Source organism: Manis javanica, chromosome 5, assembly GCF_040802235.1.
Source record: "Manis javanica isolate MJ-LG chromosome 5, MJ_LKY, whole genome shotgun sequence".
Taxonomy (NCBI): Eukaryota; Metazoa; Chordata; class Mammalia; order Pholidota; family Manidae; genus Manis; species Manis javanica.
This window is the reverse complement of record NC_133160.1, coordinates 48007815-48019536: the sequence shown is the minus strand read 5'-3', so window position 1 is coordinate 48019536 and position 11722 is coordinate 48007815. Positions and strand designations below refer to the sequence as shown.

Genomic DNA, 11722 nt, shown 5'->3' with positions numbered 1-11722 from the left:
AGTCCCTGGACTATCAGTGATATCTTATTAAAACATGAAGGACATGAGAAACACCTCTGAAGAGTCTTCATCCGGAGTTTGACATGGGCACTTTATACCTTGGGGAAGCTGTAAGCCAATGAGTCCTTAACCCCCAAGACAACCTAACCCAAATCTCTGTAGAGGGCTGATGTAGCAGATGCTGGTGCCCTGTCCACAGTCCCTTGACTGTCCCCTCCAATTCTCCACCTGAGCATTCCCTCTGGTGCACTGGTCCTCACTGTCAGCTCAGGAAGTTGCTGTCCCCAGTGAGAAGGAGAACTGGAGGAGTAAACCCCAGCCCCTTCCCCTTAGCCAAGGAGACTCTGAAGCATGGCCCACACAGTCTTCCAGAGTGTCTCAGGGGATGGAGCTCCAGGACCCCAGTGTCACTTGCTTGCTCAGGTGTTGTCACCCTGTATTATCACCCCTGGTTGGCTCCTTCCCAGATAAACTACTTGCCCCAAATCCTTGTCTCAGGTCTATTTCTAGGGGAAGTGCTCCAACCAAAGAAAGCCCTGGTGAGTAACAGCCCTCTGGGATTGCAGGAAAGGAACCCTTTGATTCAAGGGCCTTTGATGGGCTGCTGGGCGGAAAGAGCTGCCGTGGAGTCTCATTCTGGGGCCAGAACCCTGGCCCTTCCCGGTAACCCTGAGTTGGGAGAGGCAGGAGTACAAGCCCAGGGCCATGAGGCCAGAAACATTTTTGTTTTTTCTTTCTGATGCTGTCACTTCACAACACAATATTTGCACTGTGAAACCCTGAAAACTGCCAGATCTCACCCAATTTGGCTTAATCTTCCTTAAGAGCTTGGCATTGTGTTAGACACTCAGACATTCCCACGGCCCAGTTCCTATTTAAAAACTGCCTATCTATTTAAAGTTCACGGTGGGGAGAATACAAGAGAAAAGACTCCCAAGCTGGAAGGAACATGAGATAGGCAAAAGAAAAATCCAGTTTGCTTCTAAAAAAGGCTGAAAACTATAACCGTCCATGGTCTCATGTCTCAAGTCTGAGAAACTTTTTTTCTCTTCTGGTTGTTTGCAAACCAAAGTGGAATTTTGTTATGGGTTACTAAGTGAGCCTTTTCAAGTTCCTAGCCCTCAAATGTCTCTACTGACATTTAGTTTCCTCATGCTGATGGGAAGGAGGATGGAGCCGAAATAAAGCAGAGGGTGTCTCCGCGCTGTGATGGGCTTCCCTCACACTGCCGCGGTTTCCCAGCACTCATCCGGGACCCAGCAGAGCTGCCTGGCCCCTTTTACGACCAACAGAACCGTGATGAAGGCAGTAGGAGTCAGAAAGCTATTCACCGCAGGAAGCTCCAGTATCCGGTGAGAAGTAAGAAGTACAACAGCACAGGATGCACCTTGGGTCAGCGCGACGCGGAAAGCCCTCAGTCTTTGTGCTCTTCTCCTTGCTGGGGCGTCTGTGTCCGAGCCCCCCGCTCCCCTCTGGCTCAGCTGTGGTCTCCACAGTCACTGCCGGCCTGCCAGCCTCTTGCCGAGGGTCACACACAGACCACAATGGCCACGTCTGCTGGCCTCCTGCTTCTGCTCCTGCTGGGCCAGCCCCAGGCAGGGGCCGGCGCTGCGGGGGAGGCTGTGGTGTGCGTGGGGACTGCCTGCTACACAGCCCACTGGGGCAAGCTGAGCGCGGCTGAGGCCCAGCTCCACTGCGGCAGGAAGGGGGGCAACCTGGCCACCGTGAAGACTGAAGAGGAGGCTAGGCACGTCCAGCGAGCCCTCGTTCAGCTCCTGCAGCCGGAGGTGCCCCTGGCAGCGCGGATGGGCAAGTTCTGGATCGGGCTCCAGAGAGAGAAAAGCAAGTGCTTAGACCCAAGTCTGCCACTGAAGGGCTTCAGCTGGGTGGGCGGTGGGAACGACACACCTTACGCCAACTGGCACAAGGAGGTCAGGAGCTCTTGTGTGTCCAAGCGCTGCGTGTCCCTGCTGTTGGATCTGTCCATACCGCCCAACGCCAGCCGCCTCTCAAAATGGTCCGAGGGGCCCTGCGGGAGTCCGGGCTCCCCTGGAAGCAACATTGAGGGCTTCGTGTGCAAGTTCATCTTCAAAGGCATGTGCCGGCCCCTGGCCCTGGGGGGCCCCGGCCGGGTGAACTACTCCACCCCGTTCGAGGCCACCAGCTCCTCCCTGGAAGCCGTGCCCTTCGCCTCCATGGCTAACGTGGTCTGTGGAGAAGAGGACGACAGTGGGTGGCTTTACTTCTTGTGTAAGGAGAAGGGCCCCGATGAGTTTGACTGGGACAGCTCAGGCCCCCTCTGTGTCAGCTCCAAGTATGGCTGTAGCTTCAACAATGGGGGCTGCCAGCAGGACTGCTTCGAAGGGGGAGATGGTTCCTTCCGCTGTGGCTGTCGTCCAGGGTTCCGGCTGCTGGACGACCTGGTGACCTGTGCCTCCCGGGACCCTTGCAGCTCCAGCCCGTGCAGAGGGGCAGCCACATGTGTCTCCGAGTCCCACAGCAAAGCCTACACATGCCGTTGCCCCCAAGGCTACCAGCTGGATCCCAGCCAGAGGGACTGTGTGGATGTCGATGAGTGCCAGGATGCCCCCTGTGCCCAGGAGTGTGTCAACACTCTTGGGGGCTTCCGCTGTGAGTGCTGGGTGGGCTACGAGCCCAGGGACCCCGGGGAGGGGGCCTGTGAGGACATGGATGAGTGTGCCCCCAGCCGCTCGCCCTGTGCCCAGGGCTGCACCAATACCCATGGCTCCTTCTTTTGCTCCTGTGAGGAGGGCTATGTCCTGGCTGGAGAGGATAGCACCCAGTGCCTGGACGTGGATGAGTGTGTGAGCCTGGCAGGCAGCCCCTGTGATGGCTTGTGCCTCAACACGCAGGGGACCTTCCACTGCAGCTGCCTGCCCGGCTGGGAGCTGGGCCCTGACGGGGTCTCCTGCACCACAAGCCCCATGACCTGGGAACCGCAGGCTGGGTCTCCCCAGGAGGAGGACATGGGAGATAAAGAGGGGAAACATGTGCCTTCTGTCACCAAGCCTAGTCCCACTAGGGACCCTGAGGGCAACTCTGAGAGAGCGCCCACCACCAGGAGACCTCCCCTCCCACCCAGCACACCCGTCCCCTCTGCCTCTCCTGAGATGCTGGCTCCCAGTGGGCCTCCTGGCATCTGGAAGGAGCCCAGCACCCATCAGCCCATGGCCACCACTGACCATGGGGAGTCTACAGATGGGGATATTTTTGCCAAACAAGATGAGGACGGCACTGATGGGCAGCAGCTGCTCTTGTTCTACATCCTGGGCACCGTGGTGGCCATCCTGCTCCTGCTGACTCTGGCACTGGGGCTTCTGGCCTGCCGCAAGCAGAGAGCAAAGAGGGAGGAGAAGGAGAGAAAGCCCCAGAGTGCAGCAGACAGCTACTGCTGGGCTCCAGAGCGTGCGGAGAGCAGGGTCATGGAGAATCAGTACAGGTAAGGAAGGCCTGGGGTCACCCAGAGGGTGGGGGGTGAGCAGGCAAGGGGAGGTGGCGGGGCAATGATTGCTGCTGAGCACAAAGTGGACAGAGGGCAAGGAGCAGGCACTGCCCAGGTGGACGGTGATCCCCACCCTGTTGTCAGCCCTGAGAGCTCACTCAGGGCCATGCTCTGCCTGTGGTGTGGCACACATGACACATGGGTCTCTCCCAAGGTCTAGATGTGTGCAGCAGGCTTCCAATGCTGTGATGTGGTCTTTGTTTTCCATAGTCCGACATCAGGGACAGACTGCTGAAGGGGAGATGGCCCCAGAGACACTGACAGTCGGCCACCACCATCCTCAGAGCTGTATGTGCCCCATGGGACGGGCAGACCCACGTCCTTCTGAAAGACTGGACTGGAATCTAAGCAAACAGTTGTAAAACTGAAAAGCCTGCCAACTTGAAGCAGGCAGGTATTTCCTACGTGTTTGTGGTATTCCTGAAGTGGAGGCCATGGGTTGGGGTTTTACTCACTGTGGGAATTTTGTGAATATTAACAATTCTCACTCACCTCCCTTTTCCAATTTAAATGCGACTAATTTCATTTTCTGCTGGGATTCTGGATCAAGGGGCATCACAAATCAGGGGCTAATAGTTTTGAACTGCTCTACTCACTTGAATCACCTAAGAAGAAAAGGCAATTTGCTAATGCTAATTAGGACCTAAAGATTTGCTCCTCTTAGGAAAGAGAATTAGCCAATTAATTGGTTTCTTATATAAGCAGCTCTTTTTTTTTTTTTTTTTTTGTCAAAAGGGAACATATCCAGGACTGGAAATCCTTCTTTTCATTTGCATTCACTTATTTTCCTTGCACAGTCCTGCTGAGCTGGATGCTGAAATCCTCCAGAATGACTTAGAAGTGCACTTAACTGCTCAGGTAGCAAGGGTCCAGAAAGTGTAGAAGTCACATTTCCTAGTTCTTAAGTTTCTAAATAGTTTTGGATTTATTTTCAAGTGAAATCTGAGAAACGTGGGAACGGTTGTATGGAGTGAGTTGAAAGGGATTTTGAAAATAAGACATCTACCAGGCCAGGAGGGACCGGGGGTTTATTTCACAGGGGCTTGAAGGAGACAAATTAAACACTGAATTCTACTGGCTGCAGGACCCTTGCTGGGCAGGGATTAAAGGCACTGGGTTAACACACGCTTGGCCATTTATGAGAGGAAGACTTGCAGGAAGCAACACAATTCATCTCTGGGCCAGTGAAGCCCAAGATCCCCTCCCCAGTGGCCTGCCTTTTCCTCACGCTGCTCTGGATTTGAATGCTTCCATTGCAGCACCAGAAAGTTCCTCATTCTTGTTTCTCAAGAAGGTGTGAGAGAAATGATGGGCTGAGTTTTGAAAGCAGGTTTCATGAGGCATCTTAGCCCAGCTCACAGTTAATGTGACACCCTATTTGTCGCTGCAGCTTACAAACAAGTCAAGGGCCAGTCAGACAGGATGGTGTCCTGGTGCTGCTTAAAGAACTTCCACTCCATTTCTCTTTTCCTTAAAAAGGCAGGGCAGAAGGAAGGAAGAGAAAGAGAAAGCAACCAAAATCTTTCCCAACAACAGAAACTGCTCAAAGTGATTTTAGTACATATCCTCATTTTTAAGTGGTTGCCCTCCTGGCGCTGCAGTTGTGGTATGACCCCCTCATACTCGTGCCTGGTCACGGAGAGCAGCTTAGGGGTGACCCGTGGTCAGGGCTGCTGCGAGCCTTCGGCAGCACTGGGAGGCCTCTGGCCTTGGGGTTTCCTGCTGTCACTGTGCAGGAGAGCCCGCGGGATGTTTCCTCCCAGAGAGTCCAAACTCAGCCTCTCAGCCTCCCCATTGTTTCTGGGTTTGCTTTAGACATGCATCTGCCTCCCTGGGGCAAGAGTCACCAGATGCACAGCTCTCAGAGTTGAGTAAATGTCCTTTGGCCAATTTTGAAATGTGAATGCTAGAGTTCAGACTTAAGAAAAAATGCAACACTGAAGGAGAGGTGCAGGGAAAGATGGGGATTTTGTGGGGTTCAGCAGGGAATTTTGGATTCTGTTTTTTAGGGTCATGTAATACTCTTCAGTTTTCAGTTGCAATACTGGAGTTTAACATTGAAGGAGACCAATTTAATGTTGAATTCCACTGGCCACAGGATCCTTGCTGGGCAGTTTGTGGTGTGGGAACCAACTGTTCATCCATTTAGATGATTTTAAAGACTTGGTCAGATGAGTTGCTGACCAGTGTCTGAGCTGACATGGAACAGATGCAACTTCAGTGGCTTTACCTCTAGGCCTTTGCAATCTTACCCTTATCAATTGGGGTGAAGGAAACAGGATTGAGACTTCCCCAAAGCCCTCCATGATCTTGTGGGGCCTTGCACTGGCCAAGGTCATTGACATGTCCCTCCATCTCACAGAGTTCAATTTCTTCTACAGCCCAGCCCCAGTTTCCATGTTCGGATCCTTCTGTGGGTAGGAATACGCAGCCCTATCCCTGACACAGGCAACCAATAATCCCTACTATGAAACAAACAAGGGGAGAAATGGGCTGATAAATCTTTTCTCAAAATCCCTTCCACAGAATCAACCCCTCTGCAAGCAAATGAGGGGTTCTGATGGCTGTTGCCGGCCAGGAGGAATGAAGGCTTCAGTCACTGTCCGGCCCCACAGGGTCACCTCTTGGCTTCCATGCCATCCAGTGATAGCAAGTGACCCTTTGCAAAGGCTCATCCCAACACCCTCTGCACCATTAGGCAAAAAATACGATAAGAAGTTGAACACATATGTGCTTATAATATGGAGGAACTGAGTTGGAAATGAATTTTTTCTCTTAAACCCACATATGTATTCAGTTGCTATTCTTTTTATGTTCTAATATTATGTTCTAATAATGAGCCCTTGTTTGAGAACATTGTGTTACGACCTGGATTTTTATCCATTTTGGATAAACCTGAATTTATCCATTTGAAGAATATAGATTGGATCACTAGCTACTTTTATTCAGCCCACTTTCTCATAAATATTTCTGTGAGCAGTAAGAAAGCAGAGATGAGATTTGACCAAAAAAAGCTCTGAATTCAAAATAACACCATTTTTTAAAGCAAATATAGGAAAGCCTTTTCCTATTTTTATTCTTAGCGTCTCCATTGTCTGAATCAGGAAAACAGGAAAGGATTACTTTCTAGCAGCTGCAAAATGGTGTAATGTCCCTACATATTTCCATCTTTTTAAACAATAGGTTTAGCATGGAAATCTGAGATATGATCCTTGAAAACATTTGTCTCTATCTGGCTACAAAACCACTGCCACTGCTTAAATCCATGTGGTTTATGGAGATTTTCAACCAAAAAAAAAAAAAAAGAGATGATAATCAAAATTCTCCATGAATCCAATAATTAAAGACTATTGTGTTCCAGATTCCCAAAACTAATACTTACTTAAGTGCTTTTTGAAAAATGAATTGTGTCTTGATGTGTTCTTGAAGATAATGCCTACCTGTTTTAGGAAGAAACTCTGGAATTCCCTCTTGGCATTGTCCCTCTTACTGCAAGGTTGGCAAGCATTTCCTCTCAGTGTATTTTCCGCTGTTTCCCTGGACTGATGTTCTTTCTGCATATGTGGCCTCAGCTTGAATTAGGTATTAGGCAAGGCTTTGTTCTGTGAAATGAGATGCAATTGTAAGTCACTTCATGAACACTAAATGAGAGTAAGAATTTTTAAATATGTGTATTTGAAATTTGTTTCACTACTTCTGGAATCATGGCATTTCTATGCAAGGTTTACTTTCATCCTAGGCTCAAATGTTTCCCAGGCTGTGGGGAGCGCAAGCTTGAGCACTGCAGCACCCTCAGGACTCTGTGAAGCTGGGCTGCCCTGCGCGTCAGCCCCGAAAGTGGCAGGCCTGCTGTCCCTTGTGCTTTGTATGACACTGCTATCCTAATAAATTCTGAAGCATTTGCTGCTGTCCATTAGTTTTAATGGATTTCATAACAACTCAAAACACATGGCAGAACTTGCACCCCTGGTATTTAAATATATCCATTGTCCTCTCTGCAGAGCTGCTAAAGGTAGGTCCCTCGAGAGCCCTTACTGCATCTTTACCTACTGGATGTGACAGGAGCCCGAGTGCACTAGGCTGGGGCTGAGCCCTGCCCTCAGGAGCAAGGATGTACCGAGCGACTGAGCTGCATTGTGCCCAGTGTCCTGGCTGCTGAGACCCAGGCCTGACTCCATGCTTCCAGATTTTGCATTCTGATCCTGAGTCCACTCCTCCATGCCTCTGTCTTCACACTTAATCCCCTGAATAGTGGTGACACCTGGTGCAGGAGTAAACATGTCCAACTGGTGTGATGGAAAACACCACTCCGTAATTACTATAGGAGCATTTATAACCACTTTGTCAGCAAAGCCTTTTCAGTTTATTTAACTAATTAGACAGGGGACCCAATCATTCATTGTTTGGCTGCACAAATCTCACTGTGACTGCAAGTTGTGGCAGCAGGTGGTGGTCGATTCCATGTCCATCTGCTTTTCAGATTGCATCCTTGGTGAGAAGAGGGTTTAGGCAGGATGAAGTGTCCTGCTGTTATGCTAATGAGCAGGACCATCCAGATAAACATTCGTTACTTAGAGCTAAATAGAGCTGATCCCCTCAGCAGTGTGGTCACTAACAAACCACATTTGGAAATTATATTTTAATATGAACAACCTGGGCTGTCTCCCAACACACACAGATACACACACACATACACACACACACACACACACACACACACACACACACACACACACACACTATACACACACACATACACACAATTTTTAACATCCTTCTGTTTTACATTGAAAAATCTGAGGCCAGTGTTTCCTAATTTAGGAAAAGCCCACAAACAAAAATATCAAATTTTAGCAGTGATTCCTCTTTTAACAAAACAATGACTTTTGCTATTTGCTAACTAACCAAAGGAACTTAAGTCCTAGATAAATCTTTCAAATATGATTCATTTACAAAACAATTTACTTTATACAGCGGTATTTCCATTGCACAATGTGAGGTACATTTGTAATGAACAATGTGTCAATTGAAATACAAGACTCACCTGTATATTATAAAGTACATGGCTTTTCACATGAATCAAATGAACATACCAAATTTTCAACCAACTCTTAAATATATTGGGTAAGAAGGGACAGAGATGGCAGAGATAATACACTGAAAACCAAAAAGTTTCAGTTTAGCCTCTCCCTTAATTATATTTTGACATTACTGCTGCTTAGAAAGAGAAAGACTGATGGGCTTGCCCTTCACATCTTCTTTATTCGGGGGTGTCTTCCTTATAAGAGGAGATGATGGGAGGCAAGTGGTGAGAAAGTGAAGAATGAGGCAGAGAGACTGGAAGGCCCAGGGTGACTGAGGTGGCAGCCCTTCTGAGGGGTCCAGCTGCCAGAAAGCTCAGCATAGATGGCCCCTTGCCTTGGGGTGCCACAACCAGATATGCCCTGAGGGAGCTTGTGCCCGACCCTGGGAGTGGGGAGGGGAGGAAGGAGAGGGAGGGAGAGGGAGGGAGAGAGAGAGGGAAGGGGAAGGAGGGAGAGGGAGGGAGGGGGAGGAAGGAGGGAGAGGGAGGGAGAGGGATACAGGGAGAGAAGGGGAGGGAGGGGGAGGGACGGACGGATGGGAGCGCGAGACCCAGGTGTGGCAGAAGTCATGGGGTCACCACTCTCCCATCCCAGCTGTAGTCTGAGGTAACTGAGGGCCACTCCCGCACTGTCACCTGTAACTCCCGGGACCGCCCTCCCAGAGCAGCCGAGCTCTATCTTTGAGGCCTTGGCTGAGGCCCGACTCCCTCTGTATCATGCCCTGTCACCTTCCCAGCAAAGCACGGTTATCTCCTCCACTTCACATCTTATGCCTGTCAAGGTCTTAAGCTGGGTCTATGACTTCTGCCCTGCTGAGATCCTTCTATGTTCAAATATCACATGACAATAATGGAATTTGTGAGTCGGAAGAAAGTAGTTGTGCCCTTTACCGCCATTCCCAAGGGCCTACCTTTCCAGCAAGATTACATCATGGACTGTAAATGTTTCCCTTCCTTGTCCAGCTGCCACCTCCCTCCCATTTAGTAGCCGTCCCACGTGATATGGCTTTTCACCTTCTCCTTGTATTTTCACCAGTTTTGTCTTCTACTTAAAGCTCTGTGGTTAGGTGGTTACATATCTGGCAGAACCTTTACCAATAGGAAAAACAAGTTTTCAATGTTTTCACATCTAAAAATTAGTTTGTCTAACTATGAAAATCGATATACCTGATTGATCTGCGGCATCTGATAAATACTTTTTCAGTTTTTAAATTTAAAAGCACATTTCCAGTTTTCCTGTGTCTCTTTATATTTTGTCTCCTGTAAATGACAAAGCTGGATTCACAGTTGGTTTGTTTTTTTCTCCCTTTATCCAATCAAAACTCTTTGTCTTTTAATGGGAGATTTAACCTATTCACATTTCCTGAGATTCCTAGTAAATGTGTAGTGGTTTATTTTTTGTATTCTATTTGTAATGTTTTGGATTTTCCTATTCTCTCTATCTTATCAACTATTGGCTTCATTGAGGTGTCTTTGTCTATATTTTCCCTCTAACAAATTATTTGGGCCTTTATAAGGACTACTTGTAGTCTTAAAATGCTCCTTAATTTTTTATCTCACATACTTAAATCTATACCTTCCTATCAATATCTATTACTAGTTAAGAGCTATACTATCTTCCCAAAAAACAGAGAAAGCAACCCCAGAAATCTGCTGTTTCTTTTCTCTACTCCAACTACCCCTGCCTTGACCACCATCAGCCCCTCTGATTGCCCCTGAATTTTATTTCTTGAGTTTTATGCATTTTTGCTATCAACACCATGTTAGATTCCATGAGTTTGACATGATCTTCTCGCACTCACCTGGTTCTCAATGCTCTTGGATTCAGTTTTCATGACAGTAGAGCTAAACCCCAAGTGTATTGTCCATTTGGTTTGTGTCTTTTCCTCAGGGAACCATTAAGGAGTAGATTTTCTGCATCCTTGTGCGACTGGAATTGACTCTTTTCCCAATTGAGTGATGGCAATGTATAGATCTTTCTCACCTTACAATGGGTTCACATCCTGATGAGCCCATTGTAAGTTGAACATATCATAAGTCAAAATGCATTTAATGCAACTAAACTACCAAATACCATAGCCCAGCCCAGTCCACCTTAAAGTGCTCAGAACACTTACGTTAACCTGCAGTTGGGCAAAACTGTCTAACGCAAAGCCTATTTGATAAGGAAGTGTTGACTATCTCATGTAGTATACTGAATATCATACAGAATGACTGCATGGGTACAGAACAGGTGTCAGCGCATCAGTGGGTAACCCTCACGGCTGTGTGGCTGACGGGGAGCTGTGCTCACTGCCCCACTCAGCATCAGGAGAGAGCCCCGTGCCCCACAGAAATACCTGGGAGAAGATCCAAATTCAAATTTCTCAGTAGGGTTTCTGCTGAATGCATTTTGCTTTTGCACCATCATAAAGTTGAGCCATTGTAAGTTGGGGACCGTCTGTAGGCTACCGTCCCTCAGGCTCTGGAGGTACACACTCTCACTTTCCTGCAGCCATTGTTCCGACAAGAAGGCTGACTTCAAGGGACAGTGTTGTTCTGTGAGCCTGTCTGTTCCCTGAAAGCTCACCTTCTTTCCCATCCCTTTTGTGTTCTGAGGGGGTACAGATGTGATTCTTTTTCCATCCTGCTGCACTAGGCCATCACGCTCCATCTCAGGAGGGGGTTTTTTCTTCCAGCAGTATTTGAACTGCAGTGTGGGTCTGTCAGGATCCCCTGGAATCCCCTGTCCTGGAAGTTAAAGGGTAGAAAGCAGGGCCTCAGCCCAGTGTTTCTGAGTCAGCAGGTCTGGGGTGGAGCCAAGAACATGCACTTCTAACAGGTTTCTATGTGGAGCTGCTGCTCTGGTCTGTCAGGCCCAGAGACGCAGACATGGCAGATGGAATTTGACCTGAGCTCAGGTATTTCTAGGGACCCCACTTGGAGAACCTCTCCTTTATTCAGTTTGGGGTAACTTTCTTCTCTTATTGTGAGAATACCCTCTTGTCCATTCTCTTAACTTTCTTATTCTGGAAATGATTTTTCGAGGGTTCTGTTTTCCACTTGTCCTGTCTTTCCTCCACACGCTCTCTCTGTCTACCATTTCACAACAGGCTATGAAGTTGTCTCTTTTCCCA

The 11722-nt window shown here is 48.5% G+C and overlaps 1 protein-coding gene across 1 annotated transcript; it reads left to right on the top strand.

Annotated features, from left to right (window-relative positions):
* Positions 1-1157: 1157 nt before the first annotated feature.
* On the top strand, positions 1158-7424 carry CD93 (CD93 molecule). Its single transcript, XM_017660018.3, has 2 exons — positions 1158-3460; positions 3734-7424. The coding sequence occupies exons 1-2, from the start codon at positions 1545-1547 to the stop codon at positions 3756-3758; spliced, it is 1941 nt and encodes a 646-aa protein (XP_017515507.3). The 5' UTR covers positions 1158-1544; the 3' UTR covers positions 3759-7424.
* Positions 7425-11722: the final 4298 nt, after the last annotated feature.

Excerpts from the sequence above, each read along its gene's own strand:
- CD93 (XM_017660018.3), top strand. The coding sequence starts at position 1,545 with ATGGCCACGTCTGCTGGCCTCCTGCTTCTGCTCCTGCTGGGCCAGCCC. Across the intron at positions 3,461-3,733 it reads GTCATGGAGAATCAGTACAG|TCCGACATCAGGGACAGACT; the intron begins GTAAGGAAGGCC and ends TGTTTTCCATAG.